Source organism: Vitis vinifera, chromosome 1 (assembly GCF_030704535.1).
Source record: "Vitis vinifera cultivar Pinot Noir 40024 chromosome 1, ASM3070453v1".
Classification (NCBI taxonomy): Eukaryota; Viridiplantae; Streptophyta; class Magnoliopsida; order Vitales; family Vitaceae; genus Vitis; species Vitis vinifera.
The window spans coordinates 24,164,060-24,185,069 of NC_081805.1; the positions used below are offsets into that span (position 1 = coordinate 24,164,060).

At 39.8% G+C, this 21,010-nt stretch overlaps 1 protein-coding gene across 3 annotated transcripts in view; it reads right to left on the reverse strand.

Moving 5' to 3' along the window:
* LOC100251085 (probable thimet oligopeptidase) overlaps positions 1 to 21,010 on the reverse strand; it is a 34,392-nt gene that overhangs the window by 6,101 nt on the left and 7,281 nt on the right. For 2 of the 3 annotated variants that reach the window (XM_059741399.1, XM_059741429.1), the window contains exons 9-13: positions 9,300 to 9,380; positions 9,056 to 9,218; positions 8,786 to 8,906; positions 8,616 to 8,688; positions 6,596 to 6,703 (exon numbers count right to left, since the gene is read on the reverse strand). In XM_059741399.1, coding sequence (XP_059597382.1) covers positions 6,596 to 6,703; positions 8,616 to 8,688; positions 8,786 to 8,906; positions 9,056 to 9,218; positions 9,300 to 9,380 — 546 coding nt within the window. The remainder of the gene's footprint in view (positions 1 to 6,595; positions 6,704 to 8,615; positions 8,689 to 8,785; positions 8,907 to 9,055; positions 9,219 to 9,299; positions 9,381 to 21,010) is intronic. The other variant, XM_059741411.1, reaches the window with a different exon arrangement.

Sequence of the window (21,010 nt, forward strand, 5' to 3'; positions counted from 1 at the left end):
CCTCTTTCTCCGTATCTCTTCGTCTTGGGCATGGAAGTGTTAAGCACTCTTATAAGAAGGGCGGTTGATGGGGGCTTCTTGTCTGGCTGTAGACTTCAGGGGAGAGGGGGAGTGGAGCTGATTGTCTCCCACCTTCTTTTTGCTAACGATACAATCATTTTTTGCGAAACTAGGAAAGAGCAACTAACCGCTTTAAGCTAGATTCTGGCTTAGTTTGAGGCGTCTTCCGGTCTAAGAATTAACCTAGCTAAGAGCATCTTAATTCCGGTTGGTGAGATTGAAGAGATTGAGGAAATGGCAGTGGAGCTTGGGTGCAAAGTGGGGTCTCTGCCCACTGTTTACTTGGGGCTGCCCCTTGGAGCCCATCACAAAGCTATTTCTATGTGGGATGGGGTGGAAGAGAAAATGAGGAGAAGATTAGCCCAATGGAAAAGACAATATATATCTAAGGGTGGGCGTATCACCCTAATTAAGAGCACACTCGCCAGCATGCCTATTTACAATCTGTCCCTCTTTCGAATGCCCAAGAGTGTTGCAAAAAGGCTCGAAAAATTACAAAGAGACTTTCTTTGGGGAGGGGGTAGATTGGAGAGAAAAGTTCACTTAATTAATTGGGAGGTGGTGTGCACACAAAAGGAGAAGGGTGGCCTAGGCATTCGGAAGATTGATCCCTTGAACAAAGCCTTGCTAGGTAAATGGATCTGGAGATTTGCCTTTGAAAAGGACAATCTTTGGAAGATGGTGATTGGGGTGAAATATGGTCAAGAAGGCTTTGGGTGGAGGACTAAGGACGCCCGCAGGACTTTTGGAGTGGGGGTTTGGAAGGAGATTATGAAGAAGGCAAACTGATGCTGGGATAGCATAAAGTTTAAGGTGGGGAAGGGGACTAGAGTTAAATTTTGGACTAATCAGTGGTGTGGCAACGCGACGCTGTCCCAAACTTTCCCCCAGCTATTTGCCGTGGCGGTCCATAAGAATGCAACGGTCAATGAAGTGTGGGACTCAAGCCTTGGTCAAGGAGGTTGGAATCTCAGATTTTATAGAAATTTTAATGATTGGGAGTTGGACTTGATAAGAGACTTGCTTAATATGCTGAGGGACTTCAGGATATCTTCAGAGGAGGACTCAGTGTTATGGAAAGGAGGGGGTCATGGCATTTTTGGGGTTAAGGATGCTTATAATTTGTTGGTTGTTCCCAATGTCTGCGCCTTCCCGATTAAATGCATTTGGGAGGATAAGGTCTCAACCAAAATTGCTTTTTTTGCTTGGGAAGCCACGTGGGGGAAGATTCTCACTTTGGATAGGCTTCAAAAACGGGGGTGGCAGCTCCCTAACCGTTGTTTTTTGTGTGGTTGTGAAGAGGAAAATGTAAATCACATTCTTTTACACTATATAGTGGTAAGGACCCTCTAAGAGATCGTCCTTGCCCTTGTTAGGGTTCAGTGGGTGTTCCCAGAGTCAATTAAAGAGGCGTTATTTAGTTGGAGGGGCTCTTTTGTGGAGAAAAAAAGAAAAAGATCTGGAATTCCATCCCGTTGTGTATTTTTTGGACGGTATGGAAGGAAAGGAATAGATTAGCTTTTAGAGGGGGATCTTTAGCTATACAGAAACTCAAAAATTCTTTTGTATGTAATTTGTAGAGTTATGTAATTTGTAGAGTTGGCCTAGGGTGTATACTGGAGAGGAGTCCTCTTCGCTCTTAGGCTTTTTGGAGTGGCTAACGGCCACTTAAGGGGGGGTGAGGTTGCTTGTGTTTTGCATTCTTGTTCTAGGCTGCTATGTATACTCCCTATATGCTTTATGGCCTTTTGCCCATTAATATATTTGTGCTTATCTATCAAAAAAAAAATATGTCTAACAAATCAAAAATCATCAAATCATCAAACTTTGCTCCTAACCTAACTAGCAATAATCCTTTTGCAGCATATCAAATCCATAAAATCTATTCAAACTCAAAGACCACAATTACTTGATGTGGTCTCAACTAGTGCGAACATTTTTGAACGGGAAAGGAAAATTGAGTCATCTAATTAGACATGTCCAAGTGAAGAAGATCCAACATTCATTGTATGGGATGAAGAAGACTTGACGAATGGTTATAGAATTCAATGCAACAGGAGATCAGTAAGGCATGCATGGTCTTGACGATGACTAGAGATATCAAGGGATATCAGACAAATATAATCCAAAGTGAGAAATGTTGACCACATCTACAAAATAAAGACTAAGATTGGAACTACCAAGTAAGGTACTTTTTCTATTACTAAATACTACAATATCATGAAAAGCTTATGGTTGGAATTAGATTACTATCAGAATATTAAAATGAAGTGTAGAGAAGATGTTGCCATATGCTCAAATATGTTGAAAGGGAAAGGATATTTGATTTCTTAGCGGGTCTTAATGTGGAATATGATCAAGTCAAGGTTCAGGTCCTTGGAAAGGAAGATATACCTCCCCTAAATGAACTCTTCTCCATTATAAGAATAGAAAAAGGAAAGAGTGTTATACTTAACACTCCAACAACAAAAGGCTCAGATCTTGTCACTATGAAGTCAAACTCCACACCAAGGATGAAAATATAGGTAATTACGAATATATCGGTACTTTCATTTTACAGATATATCGGAGATATATCGGCCGATATTTTGACATAAAATATCGATGAACCTAAAATTGATAAAAAAAAAAATTATAGAAATATAAGAAAAAACACTTAAAATTAAACTTAGAAATATAATAGATATTTTAAAATTGTTTTGTTCAATAAATTGATATATGTATAATATAATTTATCATATTTGATAATAATATTGTATGTACTAATAAAAAAAATATGAGTTTCATAAGTATACATTTATTATTAAATTATATCAAATATTATTCGATAATAATATTGTGATATTTGATTATAATATGTCTAATTTAAAAATACATTTAATATTAAAATTATAATTCATTTAATTTAATTGTATTAAATTATATAAAATAAATAATGATATATGTATAATTTTTCATACTTAATTAATATATTAATGATATTAAAAACACTATGAATAAAATTATCACGATAATTTTTATATTTTTGGTATTCAAATAGATGAAAATTTTTCATTTAATTATAAAATAATTATAATTAATTTGTTCTTTAAAACATTTTTTTTAAATTATGTTTATATGATGAATTTGAGTTTATATATATTTGGTGCAGTTTATATATCAAGGGGCAAACTTGCCCCAGTGGTTGGCTTACTGCCGGCCAAACCTTTTGGCTGGGGTTCGAGCCCCCGTGACATAAATGAAGCCATTGTTAAAAGTTTGACCACACAGGCATGTTGACCACGTTGACAGCCCAAAATATCGCGATATATCGGCGATAAATTGAGAAAATGCTAATAAATCTAGAAAAATATGTGAAATTCACAATAAATTGACAAAATATCATGGAACCAATATTTCCCTTACATATATCGTGTCGAGATGCTCCGATACTCGATATTTTAATCACTACTCCACACTATCAAACAACAATTATGGAGGAAATAAAGTGTCAAGATCACTAGTCAACAAAGATGGTTTATAGTGTGTCCATTGCAAAAAACCGAGGTATACCAAGAAGACTTGTTGGAAACTCCATGGAAAGTTGCAATGATTTGGTAGAGGAAATGGAAATCAATATGCACAATCTAGACAAAAGAGTGGTTATGCCTATATTGCTCAATCTAAAGAGAATTCTCAACTAGAAATCTCAGCTTTTAATGATCTAGATGTTGGTAGATTAAACAGAGAAGAGATTGAAAGGCTTCATGGCATTTTGACTTCAATGGGTAAGTCTACTACTTCATGCTCTCTCGCCTAATTAGGTAAGTATCCCATTTCTCATGTTCTTGGTGTTCCAAAGGACTATTTTCCAAGTACTTGGATTCTTGACTCAAGTGCTATTGATCATACGACCTATTCTTCACACCGTTTTTCTTCTTATAATCCATTTTTTAGGGATAAAAAAATTGAAGTTGCTGATGACACACTAGCAACCATGGTAGACCAAGGAAAAATTCTTTAACTTCAGCTTTCACATGAAAATCCATGTTACAAGTTCTAAAACTTTCAGTTAACGTCTTATCAATCATCAAATTACTAAAACTTCAAATTGTACCGTCAACTTTTTCCCATCACATTTTGTGATCCGGGACTGAACCATGAGGAGGACGATTGAGCATGCTAAGGAACAGAAGGGTCTATACCTGCTTGGATCTAGTTCTAACAATGGTAATCATATGCCACTCTCTCATTTTTCAGAAAAATTCTCATTAAATAAAAGTCTAAATATGGTTGCATCATCTTCTTCTAGAGCATCCATCTTTTCCTTTGCTTAAAAAAATGTTTCCTTTATTATTCAATAAATTAGATGTTAATAGTTTTCATTGTGAGGTTTGTTTATTAGCTAAACATCATCGTGTTCCATTTTATTTAAGAAACACAAAATCAGCATTCCCTTTCTTGTTAATTCATACTGATAATTGGGGTTCCTCTTGAATCCTAAGTCTTTCTAGAGCAATGCGATTTGTGTCCTTTATCAATGACTGTACTACGGTGAATTGGTTATTCCTCATGAAAAACAAATCAGATGTTAGTTTTGTGTTTCTTATCTTTCACAAAATGGTAAGCACACAATTCAGAGTTAAAATAAGTCATTAGGTCTAATAATGGGAAAGAGTACTTTACTCAGGTGCTATCTCCTTTCTTTAAAAAAAATGGGGTTATACACCAATTTCCATGTACTAATTCCCCACAACAAAATGTTATGGTTGAACAGAAAAATAAGCATATATTAGAAATCACTTGAGCCTTATTTTTTCAAAAAAATATGTCTAAATCATATTGGGGAGAGGTTGTCCTAACCATAACTCATTTGATTTAACCGACTAGCCTCAAAAGTGCTTGAAAATAAAACTCCATTGGACACTCAAATTTTTTTCTATATTTCAACAGTTCCAGTAAACTTCCTCCCAAAGTCTTTGGTTGTGTGCCATTTATCCATATATATCCTCCAAATCGCAACAAACTTGATCCTTGAGATCTAAATGTGTGTTTGTGGGATACTCTTCAACCAAAAAGGATTATAGATGTTATCATCTTACTTCTCAAAAATCTTACAACTATGGATGTCACTTTTACTAAAAATTAATTATCTTTTCCTAATACTTAATCTTCAGGGGGAGAGCTTAGATGAAGATAAGTTTCTCTCTTATGGTTTGCCTAATTTGCTAGACTCTCTGAATCCATGCCACCTGCACCTAAGGTCTCACCTATAGGTTCTAACTCTTTATCACCTGATCAAGAAGCCTCATCAAAAAGGGATCAAGGGGGAAGTTAATGTAATTGCCATGCCACTATAGGTTTATTCTAGGCGGAAATCGTGCCAACCTAATTGAATGCAAGCCCAAGAGTCTAAACTCGAGACAGATAATGAACACACAAACTCCACTAATTTTGTTTCCAGTGTCATTTTTCCTACTTCAAATTGCTCTCACCAAAAACTTATGATCAATTTGTTTAGATCAAATATTCAGAAGTGTTTCCTAATCTCCATTTACAAATTGCCCTAAGGAAAGCTACCAGAAAATGCACTCAAGACCCAACTTCCAATTTCATTTCATTTGAAAACCTATCCTCCATCACATAGAGCCTTCCTTACCCAATTAACTCCTACTAAAATTCCTCAAATAGTTCAAGAAGCACCTAAAAGTGAGAATTGGAAGAAAGCCATAGAAAAGGAGATGTTAGCTCTTGAGAAAAACCAAACTTGAGAAATAGTTGAATTACCAAAGGGAAAAAAATTGGTTGAATGTAAATGGGTGTTCACAATTAAATATATGTTCATGAGGATTACTTGACAATACATTGAAGAGAACAAAGGTAAAGATTGAATAGCCAGTGGGATGGAACTGCCCAGCTAAACTCAACAGGGTATGGTGGGCGAGTATCAAAATTGGGTAAGGCAGCAACTTGAATTTCTCTTGTTCTTTGTGCAACAGCATCTCTACCTCAGCTAAGGGAATATAGCCCATGTGAACCCTACCATTAGGGTTATCCCCCAAAAAAGGAGTATTACTATGAGGTCTAGAGCCATATATCTTATGGTGGTATCATAAGAACAGGAGAGTGATGAGAAATATTGTTCTTTGCCGACTTGAGAGACTGGAACTGCTCAAAGATCTGGCTCTAAGTGTTCGAAAAAAGTAGAAACCAGGCTGGCAAGAAGTTCGTTGATGTCTAAGTGATGAGATTGGGGTTGTGGCTGATGGCATTCACTTGAGGCCATTACCTCAGTTATTCCACAATGTTGTTACTCATGAAATTCCAAAATTATAGTAAATAAATAGACCATAATATAAACCTGAATGGTTATATATATTAATATATGATATACTAGAATCATTAAATGTGTGTGTGCGCACACAGGGTTGGGGTTGTTGGAATAAACAATCAAGAATAATGACTTAGTAGTTCCATAATAACTTCATATAAGAAGGAAGTCAAAATATGATTTCTGATTCCACCGCCAGCATGAGTAAGATGAAAGTGAATATACCACATGACCAAACTCATGGAAAAGATTAACCACTTCGGAGAAACGCAATAGGCCAGGATGATCATCAACTTCCTTCTGACATTGCGAAATAAGCAATGCTACTGGTATCTAGATTAAAAAAAAAAAAAAAAAAAGGCAAAACATAAACATAATTAAATAAGCAAAACTAATCAAAGTATGTAAATAAACTAATAATTACTAGTGCCTTTAGTCCATTTGACTGATCTTATACTTCCAATGCACTACAAGCATATGACAATTACATCTCACAGATTCAAGCAGAATCATGCACACATGTAGAAACACCAAACACGCAGTCCTCATGAGTATGAACAAGCAACATCCAAAATCCATTACAAAAAAATTAGAATAAATTCTTTATGTCTAAGAAATAGAGAAGCAAGCTACAATTAAGGTTTCTTTGTGATTCATCAAGAAAGAATGAGTGAAGCATTCTTGCCATCAATTCAATTAGAAACCTTATGCTCATATACATGTGAACAGTTTTTCCTTTTCAATCCCTGTACTTTCACCTTTCCCTTGATTTAACCCCTAAACCTTTTTTGTTTTTTGCGCTAATGTCAACTCTAAACTATGCCCAACTGTCAAATAAACCCTTCTATTAAGATTTTGTATCAAAAAATCAATGGAGAAATCCATGTGATAAGCACAATGACGTTGGAATGAGTTTTTAAATGATATATTTAGATTTATTCAATTACTTCGCATGCATGTCACCAGATTTTATTGACTCATTTTGACAGAAAATCTTAATAGAATGAAATATCTACCATTACAGCTTATTTTAGGGTTAACATTGCTTGAACAAAAATAAATAAAATAAAGAAAAGTGAAAAGGCTACACTGAGACACAGGTGAAAGTACAAACTATAAAGGTGATATTTGTAATTCACCCCTTTTTTCACAATACTACTCCAAACCTAGCACCCAAATGCATGGCACAAACCCACCTGTTCAAAGGCACAGGCATGGTATCATCATCTAACAAGGTAAAAGAGCCACATGTGGTACACGGCCCAACAAACTCCCATACAGGAAGGTTTAGACTTTGAACACAAAGACCTTCAGTATATGCTCACATCATATATCTCCACACACATTCTTGCATTTGCAGTTATGCCTTACTAGATATAGCAAGCATAGTAAATGAGCAAAATTAAAGACAAAAAGTTCATGGTTATCCCCATTGGAAAGCAAAAAATTGCAAACTTATGGATTCTGGTAGCACACTTATTATTTTTGTCTATGTTGGAATTTCATTCTCTCTCTCTCTCTCTCTCTCCCTCTCTCTCTTTTATCCTTTCTTGGTGGATGGGGGTGGGGTGTTGCTATTTTGTTATTGTAAACTAATAAAAACTTGAGATCTAGACATTACCATTTACCATATTGAACTCCTACCTCCTAAACAGGAAACAACCTATAATGATAAGGGAACCCAGCACCAAAATAAGACTTAGACTAGAAAATATCAACATCTTACTTACCATGGTTGAGTTCTTCTCACATGGGAGGAGTCTATATTTTAGTAGCTTTGGCCCTCTTTCCATTTTAGGTTTTGCCTTAAGGTGAAAAGCATCTACACCCTTGTTTAAGATGTCACATGATTGGTGCAAGACAACTTAGAAGCAAAATTAGAATTTGCCTTGCCTTAAGGCAAGTGCTTAGTTTGAGACTGCTTACCTAAGCCCTAAACCTTAAAGTACTAGACTTATGTTGTCTCTTCCCTTTTGTATTTAATGTCTACTTTATTTTAATGGTCTACAGGTTGTTTTTATGCTAAAATAAATAGGTTTTCATCACTTGGTCAGTTTGTTGTTAAAAATTTCAGCGTAACACCTTTGCCTTCCTTTGCAGTAAACCTGTTAAACCATTCTATAGGAACAATATAATATCTATAGACACACACCTTCTAATTCCAACACACACACACACATATATGAATCAGAAAGCTCCAAAAATTAATGTTTAACTAATTGAAGACGTGATTTATAACAGCTACCTGTCGAGCACCATTGGATGATAATGAACCATTTTGCAGAGCTACAACGCAGATGTGACCATATTTTCCTTCCCTGTTTAAAAATACAACAGAAGCTCATTTCTCTTTAATTCACAAGTCAATGAAGAGCTAAAGATATTTAAAAACAAAAAAAAAAACAAAAAAACAACCTGGGGTGAATATCAAGGTAGAAATAACCCAAGAGCTCACTAGAACTTAAGTCAAAAACAGAAAAAGCACGAACATCAGAGTGCCAAACTTCAACATCAGCAATTTCCTCAAATCTTAAACCTGCAGCGAGCAAAGAAGTCAGGGTGTCACAAGTTCTCATATCATATGCAACTCATACACATCAACTGAGGCACTGAAAAGCATAGAAAATTAAAATATTATGAAGAAAAATTATGTATTCAACCAAAATAAATATTGTATAAAATTACCAAAAAGGTCTTGGAATATTTTGAAGATCCCAGGTAAAACCAAATTGATGGGAAAGTATTGCTTAAGTACGCCAAAGTCAAGGTCAAGATATTGCTCTTCAACCCTCTTCATATAGTACAGTAGATCCTCATTTCCAAATGGAAACTCTCCTTCCTCTTTCCGCTGAAGGCCAAGTATGCCCAAATGAATAAGATATGAAACACGCTAACAACATAGGAAGGCATAAACCAGACAAATTCTCACCTTTAAGTCTTTCAACATGTCAAGCTCTCTGGCAGCTAATTCATTTACACTGGCAGAGATGTCCTCTAAAAACTCAAATACCTGGAAGAAATAGGGACCAGGTCACAAGTAAAAGATCACCTCCACGAAACAAGTAGTAGGAAATAGAAAATCCAATAATTAGACCATGGCAAAGAGAAAAAATGTGAAATATCATAGGAATTATATCTACCAACTATTTTCTTTCGAAAAATAATAAAACAAAATATGATAAGAATCGTTGGAATCTGTAAACAGGTTGGTGCCAAAATTCTCTCCACTTTTTCATTTCCTATAAAAATGTTTTGCATTTGTCTAATGTCATACAAAAAAAGAAGAAACCTTGAATATAAATTATGTACAGAACTCTCGTCAGTCACCAAACCAAATGCGAACCTAAATAAGGAAAGAACAGCAAAAATAACTCTCCTATGCTAAATAATCAACAAGATATACCACCTAAAGACTAGACCACTTCACAGATTGGCAACAAACCAAAATTCACATGGTTCAATTGACCTCTCCCCTTCCGCTGAAATATGAGTAACACTTTTACTCCCATGCAATCTCATGGAAGAAAATCCACACAATTGATCAACTTATGAGGAGAAATTGGAGCATTGCTAACCAGTGTTGCCTCTGTAAACAACATTTTGGAGTCTGACAATCATATTCTTTTTCACTATTAGCTATTTTGCACGAGTTTGAGCATGGGTGTCTACAGATATGTGTGTAAGTGTCTAATCCTTCACACCTACATATATTAGAATATGGGGATTTGACTAAAAAGGATTGCAATAATAAATATAGACATTTGGACAAGGAGAGTAGAGTACAACAAAATAAAAGTAAGAAAACAAAAATAATAATAATAGTAATAACAATAATAATTAAATATCAATCAAAAACAAAGATATCTGTGGAAATCCGTTACAATTGTGAGTGGTGATTGGTAAGATAATAGGGAAAGATTGAGGCCCCTATTGTGGGTAATTTGTGTTCTTCCATATTTGTATTTTTTTCCTTTTTTAATTGCTCTCTGTATAGTTGTTAAATAGGGATATGTTTATGTAAAAGTTAGGGTTTTTTAATGAATTTAGAAAATCATTCTCTCAGTTTCTTCATGGTATCAGAGCCTTATTTGCTCTAAAACCCTAATCTGTCCATGGATGCCCAAAGAGGAAGCAACCATGAAAGAGTGTCGGAGATACACTCTTCGATGGGTCCCGTCAGTGCATTCGACAACTCCCCACTCCACCTTACCATTGAAAAATTGAATGGTAAGAATTACAGAGAGTGGGCTCAAGCAATCAAACTCGTAATTGACGGAAAGGGAAAGTTAGGGTTCCTTACCGGCGAGACTCGGCGACCACCTCCGACCGATGTAGCAGCATCTCAGAAATGGCGGTCGGAAAACTCCTTTATCACCTCGTGCTTGATTAATTCCATGAAACCATCCATTGGAAAGACTTACATGTTTCTCCCAACGACAAAGGACGTGTGGGATGCGATACGGGAAACGTATTCCGATGCTGAGAATGCTTCCCAAATCTTTGAAATCAAGACGCGGCTTTGGCAGATGAAGCAAGGAGATCGGGAAGTCACGGAGTACTACACCGAGATGCTGGGTCTGTGGCAAGAGCTCGATCTTAGTTACGACGAAGAGTGGGAGTGCACGGGGGACAGCGTTCGCTTCAAGAAGAAGATGGAGAATGAGAGGGTCTTCGAGTTCCTAGCGGGGTTGAACCGCGAGCTTGATGACGTCAGGAGTAGGGTTCTCAGTCGCCGGCCGTTGCCCTCCATCCGAGAAGTCTTCTCTGAGGTGCGGCGAGAGGAGAGCAGAAGGAGAGTGATGCTGGATCACTCAGTTGGGCCTGAGGGCTCAGCCCTTTTAACTTATGGACCTCATGGGCCCCATGGGCCTTATGCTATTGCTGGACGTGGGCCTTATCACTCAGTTGGGCCTGAGGGCTCAGCCTTTTTAACTTATGGTCCTCATGGGCCCCATGGGCCTTATGCTATTGCTGGACGTGGGCCTTCTGTTGCTAGATCTAGTGGGCCAAGCCCAAGACAGTCCAAGAGGACTTATTGTGAGCATTGTAAGAAGTTGGGCCACACTAAAGACACTTGTTGGGCCTTACATGGCAAGCCCGCAGATTGGAAGCCCAGACAGCCCAATAAAGCCCACAGTCATCAGGCCTCCACCGAAGCCCAGGCAGACAAAACTCCCACAGAAGTTTGTCAGTCAACTTCTAGTGTGGGATTTAATTCCAACCAGATTGCAAAATTATATGAGCTTTTTTCTAATTTCCAAGCCTCTGGTCAGTCTTCTACCACTTTATCCTCTGGTTCTTTGGCAAAAAAAGGTACCTTTTTTACAGCACTTAGCACCATGTCTCAGACTATTCCTTGGATTGTTGACTCTGGAGCATCTGATCATATGACAGATGCTCATCATTTATTTTCTACATATTCTCCCTGTGCCGGTAATTTAAAAGTAAAAATTGCAAATGGTACTTTATCACCAGTTGCTGGCAAAGGGAGTATTCGTATTTCTGAGTCAATTACTCTCAACCCTGTCCTACATGTACCTAATTTGTCTTGCAATTTGCTGTCCATTAGCCAGTTAACCAAAAAGTCTAATTGCTCAGCTAAATTCCTATCATCTCACTGTGTTTTTCAGGACCTATCATCGGGGAAGACGATTCGCAGTGCTAAGGAACGTGAGGGTCTATATTACTTCGACGAAACTGATGTGCTTGGACAGAGTTCTCCTACTGTTTGTAATTCTACATCTTATTCTAAGGATAGTGAACTTTTGTTATGGCACAAAAGGATGGGTCATCCTAGTTTTCAGTACTTAAAACACTTATTTCCCTCGCTATGTTCAAACAAAACGATATTGGATTTTCAGTGTGAAGTGTGTGAACTTGCCAAACATCATCGGACGTCCTTTCCTAAATCTAAGTATAAACCATCCATACCATTTACTCTGATTCATAGTGATCTATGGGGTCCCTCACGTACCCCTAATAGGACCCATAAAAAATGGTTTATTACTTTTATTGATGATCATACTCGCCTATGTTGGGTATATTTGTTGACTGATAAAACTGAGGTTCGATCAGTCTTCATGAACTTCCACCATATGATACAAACTCAGTTTCACACCAAAATTCAAATTCTTCGTACTGATAATGGTACAGAGTATTTTAATCACTCCTTGAGCACTTACCTTCAAGAAAATGGTATTATACATCAAAGTTCTTGTGTTGACACACCTCAACAAAACGGGGTTGCAGAACGGAAAAATAGACATATTCTTGAAGTTGCTCGTGCTTTGTTATTTTCATCTCACATGCCAACACAATTTTGGGGTGACTCCATTTTGACAGCCACATATCTTATTAACCGAATGCCTAGTCGAGTCCTATCCTTTGTCACACCCCTCCAAAAATTCCATGAGTTTTTTCCTCATTCGAGACTTGATGCACACCTTCCACTTCGTGTCTTTGGGTCCACTGTGTTTGTCCACATTCATGGACCTAAGCGGAACAAATTTGATCCCAGAGCACTTAAATGTGTCTTTCTTGGCTACTCTTCCACACAAAAAGGCTACAAATGCTATGACCCAATTTCACAGAAGCTATATGTTAGCCTAGATGTCACATTTTTTGAGCATACTCCCTACTACTCGCTTCAGGGGGAGTCCATGAGTGAAACTAGACCTTCCTTAACCTCTGACTATCTTGATGTTGCTATGTTTGAATCCACTCCGTGCCTTATATCTAACCCTTCACATAATACAGAAGGACACTTAAACTCAGGGAGAGATATGGAATTACAGACAAATAGGGAAACACTTGTCTATTCAAGGAGGCCAAAATCGAAGTTCAATGAGACACTCATCTCCGAAGCACTACAAGAGTCAGAATCGGTGATAGTTCCAACCCCTCGAGAGTATGACTTCAATTCTGATCAGGTAACAGGTGACTTACCCATTGCTATTAGGAAACAACCTCGTTCGTGTACTCTCCATCCTATCTCGAACTTTGTGTCTTATAATTCTCTTTCTGCAAAGTGTCGTGCCTTTACAACTAACCTTGACAGAATCCAGCTTCCTAAAAACATTCAAGAAGCCTTCGAAATTCCAGAATGGAAAGAGGCTGTGATGGAAGAAATAAGGGCATTAGAAAAAAATGAGACTTGGGAAGTGATGAATTTACCAAGGGGGAAGAAACCAGTGGGCTGTAAATGGATATTCACAGTGAAATATAAGGCGGATGGCACAGTAGAACGATACAAAGCCCGCCTAGTTGCAAAGGGGTTCACTCAGACCTACGGCATCGACTATACTGAGACATTTGCACCAGTAGCAAAGCTGAACACCATACGAGTTCTTTTATCCTTAGCAGCAAACCTCGACTGGCCACTCCATCAGTTTGATATAAAGAATGCCTTTCTGAATGGAGAACTAGAAGAAGAAGTGTTTATGATGTTACCACCAGGGTTCTGTAAGGAAGAAGAAGAAACCAGGGTATGCAAATTGAAGAAATCTCTTTATGGTCTCAAACAATCACCCAGAGCATGGTTTGATAGATTTGCAAAGGTGATTAAGAATCAAGGATACCAACAGGGACAGTCAGATCACACAATGTTCTTCAAACAGTCCAATGATGGAAGGATGACCATTCTAATCATCTATGTCGATGACATCATTCTCACTGGAGATGACACAGGAGAAGTGGAAAGATTAAAGAAGGTCTTAGCCACAGAATTTGAGGTGAAAGATCTGGGTCAAATGCGGTATTTCCTAGGAATGGAGGTCGCCAGATCAAGAAAGGGAATTAGTATTTCCCAAAGAAAGTATGTACTTGACTTGTTGACTGAGACTGGCATGCTGGGATGCAAGCCAAGCGATACCCCTATCAAGGCAAGAAACATAATGGAAAGTGACGGAAAGCCCGTGGATAGAGAGAAATATCAACGACTAGTAGGTAGACTGATCTACCTTTCTCACACTAGACCTGACATTGCTTTCGCCGTAAGCGTGGTTAGCCAATACATGCACTCACCAAAGGAAAGTCATCTAGAAGCAATGTATAAGATCCTCAGATACTTAAAAGGTTCTCCAGGGAGAGGACTATTCTTTAAGAAGAGTGACAATAAGAAAGTAGAGATTTACACAGACGCAGATTGGGCGGGATCAACAGATGACAGAAGGTCTACTACAGGTTACTATACCTATGTCTGGGGCAATTTAGTAACATGGAGAAGTAAGAAGCAGAGTGTAGTGGCTAGAAGCAGTGCCGAAGCTGAATTCAGAGCAGTTGCACAAGGTATGTGTGAAGGACTATGGTTGAAAAAACTGTTGGAAGAACTATGCATTACAATAGAGCTCCCCATTAAACTCTATTGTGACAACAAAGCTGCCATTAGTATTTCTCATAATCCTGTTCAGCACGACAGAACCAAACATATAGAAGTGGACAGACACTTTATAAAGGAAAAAATTGAGAAAGGGATTATTTGCATAACTTATATCCCTACAAGGGAACAATTGGCCGATATTTTCACCAAGGGGTTACAGAAATCAAGCTTTGAAGACTTTATTGGCAAGTTGGACATGATTAATATCTATGATCCAACTTGAGGGGGAGTGTGGAAATCCGTTACAATTGTGAGTGGTGATTGGTAGGATAATAGGGAAAGATTGAGGCCCCTATTGTGGGTAATTTGTGTTCTTCCATATTTGTATTTTTTTCCTTTTTTAATTGCTCTCTGTATAGTTGTTAAATAGGGATATGTTTATGTAAAAGTTAGGGTTTTTTAATGAATTTAGAAAATCATTCTCTCAGTTTCTTCAATATCTTTGATAAGTACTCTTCCCCCCTCCTTTATTCTTATTTCTTCTTTCTTATACCAAAATATTTTTATAAAAGTTTGCTTCTCTCTTTTCAATATGATTATCTGCTGAGAAAATTGAAAACAAAAAAAATAAATCAATCAAAATCAAACAACCAAATCCAAAGCAAAGTGGGGCTATTTGACAAGGATCTCACACTCACACCCACACCCACACCTATGTTGTGTCAGGTTAACAGGGGCACGCTGAGTGAAGTAGGAGAATCCAGATCTCAAAGACTACAAGTAGACTTCTAGTCTTTGGTCAATGGTTTTATCCTTGTTTAAAGTGTCCAGGGTTTTTCCTTGATTGGTTAATTAACTTCTTCTCAACTGGCATGGCACCTTTGATGGCACCAATCTAGGCAGTTCAAGGACTGTTTTCTAAGTGTTTGTTTTTGTTGACTAATTGTGATTGATTGAAATTTACAACTTATACAAACTGGAAATTAGGGGTTCAAATCAGCAATAAAATTAGGGCAATAAATTACAGATTCCTTCATTGTTTGAATAGCTGAATAATGGTGTCTACATACAATGTATTCTAGGATTATTTTCCCTGTAAACACTATATATTTTTGATAGGTAAAGTAATTTCATTAAAGGCCAAAAGGCAAAGGAAAGAGTATACACGGAGTATACCAAGATACAAAGAAGTAAAACACCAAAGGGCAAACAAGCCTCACCCTTAATTGGTGGTTAGCCAATCTACAAAATCTATCAAAGAGAAAGTGTGTTCCTTTATATATGCCCTAGCCCAATTCACAAAAGTGTACAAAAAAATGGATTTAATATCTTGGTCGTTCCTCTCAATATCATCGAAGGCCCTCCTATTACTTTCTTTCCAAATGGTCTACATCAAGCAGAGGGGGGCCGCTCTCCAAGCCTTCTCTCTTTTCTTGCCCACAAAAGAACCATGTCAACCCAGGAGGTTCTTTTTCACAGAGGAGTGCATCACCCGTTGCACCCCAAAGAGGGAGAGAATCAAAAGCCATAACATTCTGGTCTTTTCACAAAACAAAAGAAGGTGACCTATGGTTTCCTCCTCCTTTTTACACAAAAAGCACCTGTTAGGAATGCTCCAACCGAATCTCTTCAAACAGTCAGTGGTGAGCAGCCTACTTCAAGCCGCCTCCCAACCAAAGAAGCTAACTCTAATTGGGACCCAAGGCGTCCAAATAGTTTTGGCCGAGAAGGGGATTTTGATGCCCTTTGAGAGAGAGCTATAAAATGATTTAACTGAAAAGGTTCCATTCTTGTTCTCTTTCCACCGGAGCGAATCGTTCACACCTCTTCTAATGGTCATAGGGAGGAGCTTGCCTAACAAGCTTTCAACTTCTCCCACCTCCCAATCATTAAGGTGTCTATTAAAACGAGGCGCCCAGCTTCCCCCAACTCCGTCTTCCTCCCAAGCCTTAACAACCCAGCTATCTTTGTTGACAGAGAGATTAAACAAGGTTGGGAAAGCTTCTTCCAAGGATTGGTTTTCACACCACAAGTCTTTCCAAAACTTCACTCTAGTGCCATCCCCTACAAAGAAGTGGGAGTGAGAACGGAAACTCTCCCAACCATTTCTGATGGCCTTCCAAACCCCCACCCCATAACGATCTCTTACACCTTTGGAGCACCATCCCCCATCTTGAAGGTCATACTTACTAGAGATAATTTGCTTCCATAGGGACTCATTCTCATTAGCAAATCTCCATAACCACTTCCCAAGAAGGGCCTTGTTAAAAATAGCTAGATTGCGAATGCCCAAGCCTCCATTCTTTTTAGCAGCACAGATAACCTTCCAACTTACTAAGTGAGGCTTGTTCTCTAAGGTACCACCGCCCCATAAGAAATCCCTATGGATCTTTTCAAGCCTTGTACACACCCTCTAAGGGATCACAAATAGGGAAAGGAAGTAGGTTGGGAGGCTGGAGAGGGTGCTTTTTAACAAGGTAAGACGGCCACCTTTAGAGAGGTATTGCCTTTTCCAAAGAGATAACCTTTTCCTGAATCTTTCTTCCACTGTATCCCATACCCTGGTGGATTTGTAGGGGGCTCCAAGGGGGAGACCCAAATAGGTGGTAGGAAGACTCCCTATCTTGCATCCCAAAACCGAGGCGAGGGTCTCCATAGGAATGCCTTCCCCCACTGGAAAGGCCTCAATTTTGCTCAGATTGACTTTTAATCCTGAATCGCCTCAAACCACATGAAGGTCCAGCTAAGGTATTGCAACTGATCTACTTCGGCGTCACAGAAGATCAAGGTGTCATCGGCAAACAAGAGATGGGACACGATCAGTCCCTCTCTTCCTCTTCCTCCCACTCTGAAGCCAAAAATAAAGCCCCCGTTTCTTGCACAAGACAACAGTTGGCTAAGGGCTTCCATGGCGAAAAGGAAAAGATAGGGGAAAGGGGGTCCCCCTGTCTCAATCCCCTAGAGCTACGAAAGAAGCCTGAAGGGCTCCCATTGATGAGGATCGAGAAGGTTGTTGTAGAGAAGCCCCATTTCATCCAATTAACCCATCTATGCCCAAATCCCATCTTGGACATCACCTCCATGAGAAAGTCCCAATTGACATGGTCAAAAGCTTTCTCGATATCCATCTTAAGAAGGAGACCCGGCCTGTTGTCTTTCAATCTAGAATCAAGGGTTTCGTTAGCAATAAGAACGGCGTCTAGAATTTGTCTCCCTTGGACGAAAGCTTGCTGAGAATCAAAAATCACCTCCCTCATCACTGATTTCAACCTATTTGCTAGGACTTTGGCCAGCAGTTTATACACACTCCCCACCAGGTTGATTGGTCTGAAATCTCTTAGGTCTTCGACCCCCTCCTTTTTGGGAATGAGCAAGAGAAACGTGGAGTTTAAGCTTCTCTGGAAGGTTCCATGGAGGTAAAACTCCCTGAAAAGACCCAAAATTTCTGGTTTAACAACGTCCCAACAAAACAACCAGAATGTCATTGTGAAGTCGTTCGGGCCTAGGGCTTTGTCCCCACAGCAGTTGCTAAGGGCTGCAAAGATTTCTTCCTCAGAGAACATAACTTCCAGGCTGCTGGCCACTCCTTCTCCCAACTCCTTGAAATTAAGGCCATTGATACTAGGCCTCCAACCCACGTACATTCCAGCAGAGAATTTTGATTCTCATTAATCAACTGGAATCAAAACCCTGGAGCTCTGGCCTGATTTTTTGGTTATCCCTGATGTCCCCCCATAGCTAATAGAGCATTCCAATCTTTTTAACTCTCTTTCGAAGCGGGTGATACAAGCTTTTTTCTTTTTCCTTCTCTTGCTAAGGGTGCTACTTCCAGTTCTCAACTTCAATTTCTTGAGCAGGGCCAGGATTTCAACTTCATGCCCTTCGACAGGCCTTCCCAAGACTTTACTGAAGTGGTAAAGTTTGGAAAGCTCCCCTTCTGACCATCCTTCTGCACACAGAGGAGCAGCCGATAGGTTTCTCTAATTCGCCACGTCTTTTTCCAGATCAGGGTTCGAGATCTCTGTCGTCCCATCCTTCATCGGCGTCACTTCCGCCTCTCTAAGCGTCGGCTCCAATAGACTAGGGCAAGAGCCCCTTTCCCTCTCAAGCCCCGAACCCCAAAAAGGAGTAGAAGAAGAGGACTCCCCTCTCGGGGAGATCAAAGGCAGAGAGAGCGTACCTTGAGGGTTGCGAGCTTCGACGGGGGGGGGGGGGGGGGGGAGGACCCATTTGCAGGCGGCGGTGCATCCATTTGGGGCGACGCTTCCCTCAGAGGGTTCCTGTCGGGGACGGGAGATGAAACAGGGGCTGGAGAAGGAGCGGGGGCTCTTCTCCTCCGGCGAGGCAAGCAAATGGGGCTTCCATGCCCTAAGTCAATTGAAGGGGCTGGGCCGAGGGGATTAAAAGATCCCAAAGAGGCTGAGGCTTGGGCCTTCCCAAGCCCAGGCCCAAAAGGGAAGGCACAAGCCAAGGCCGAATGGGCCATGGTGTCCTTACGCTAGCCTGTGACCACGTCGCAGGCATGGGAGGGGGGGGCTGCTACACCAGTCATGTCCAAGGGAGGGGCACGACTTCCCATGACCAGCGGGAGCAACTTTTCAGCCTGCGAAGAGACTGAAGGTGAGGGTTAGGCACCTACGCTCCCCTTGGCGCATGACGGGGCCGCCTTGTCTTCCTCAAGCTTCCAAGCACCGGCTCCATGCAGGCCTCGTCTTCACACCAGAGCTGCAAGGCGAAGCAAAAGAGACCAACTACAACCTATAGCGAACTTGGGTGCTCCCACCCTCTGATTTCAACGAGGATTCTGGCCCACTTGAGGTTCTGGCGCTCGACTGTGTTTTCGTCCACAGCCACAAACCTTCCGCAAGAGTCTCCAAACTTTCTGAAGAGACTTCTTCCCCAAAGATGCAGAGGGAGGCCAAGAATTCTAACCCAAACAAGGCGCGGGTCCCCTTTGTCTCCCTCAAAACAACCCACAGAAGGCTTCCATTTTTCTAGGCATAAGCTTCTTCCTCTAAAGCGTCTCGCTCCTGATTGAAACACCCTCTCTGCTTCATCCGCAAATTCAAATTCCAAAAGCAGGAGATTTTCTCTCACATTTGACAGTCAAAGGTTCCCTTCCAAGAACCAGGAGCTTTTTGCCCACGACCCAAAGGAAGCAAGGTCAGGGAGGCGGTCAAAGTCTCCCTCCCAAAAGCCCACAAGGCACCTGCCTAGCAACTCCTCGTTTCTAACGAGAGCTTCTTTCTCAGCTTTTATCCAGACGGCGTCACGAGGCGCGGGGCAATCCCGCAAAGAAGAAGAGTCTCTGATTATACTACTGCTAGGGGCTTGAGCAGGAGTGTGGTTTTCCATCAGAGCTCCATTCCACTGCAAGGGAGAGACTCCCAAGCTTCTCAGCTTACTAGCAAGAACTTTCCATCCTTCTACAAGCCCTCTTCCTTCAGGGAAAGCCAAGGAGAATCTCTTGTTCTCTGCATCTCTTACAACACAAAACAAGAATCTCCCTGCATTATTCCTACGGAGCTCCAGACTGTAGCCTCTATTTCCTTCCGACCAAAACTTCCTGAAAGGAGCTCTTTCCTTTAGCCCACAGCATGACTCAACCCCTTCTAACAATAGGAACAGACCTTTCCCTCCAAATCTGATCCATGAAGAAAACTTAGGGCCTCTTTCACAGATCTTCCCATGCACTTTTCCTTTGTGCTCCTCTATGCTAATCTCAAACGTCTTCAACTCGACACCGAACCAGCACCTACCTCCAGGGGAGGATACCGGCATCCTTGGACATGCATATAACTAGAGATCCCCTATAAAACACTATATATATTCATTGCAAATTTCTGTCAATACAAGATATACAATTCCATAATTGTTCACATGGTATCAAAGCAAGGCTTCTGTTAACATTCCTTCTCTATTCTTCAGCCTTAGTTTTCGTAACCAAGCAGAGTCTTCGTTGCTGCAGCTTTAACAATTCTTGGCCTTCATTGCCAAAATCAACATAGAGAAATACAACCTTCATTGTTCGTTCTCCCATGTTCGCTCTACTTCTATTCCCTTTCTCTGCTTGTAATCACTCTCTCAATATGTGTATCTAAATTCAGTGAACAAGCATGGAATTGTATTTCTTACCAACCTTTATTCATGTAAATTCCTCCATCAATACAAGAAATACAATTTCATGATTATTCACAGTTTTGGTCCATTTGGAAAGAGAACAACAATATAATTTTGAACAGGTGGAACTAATGTTGGTTGAAAAGAGTTTGTCTCTAAAGGCCTTATTCATATGGTCAAACAAGGAAATGGGGAATGTCAAG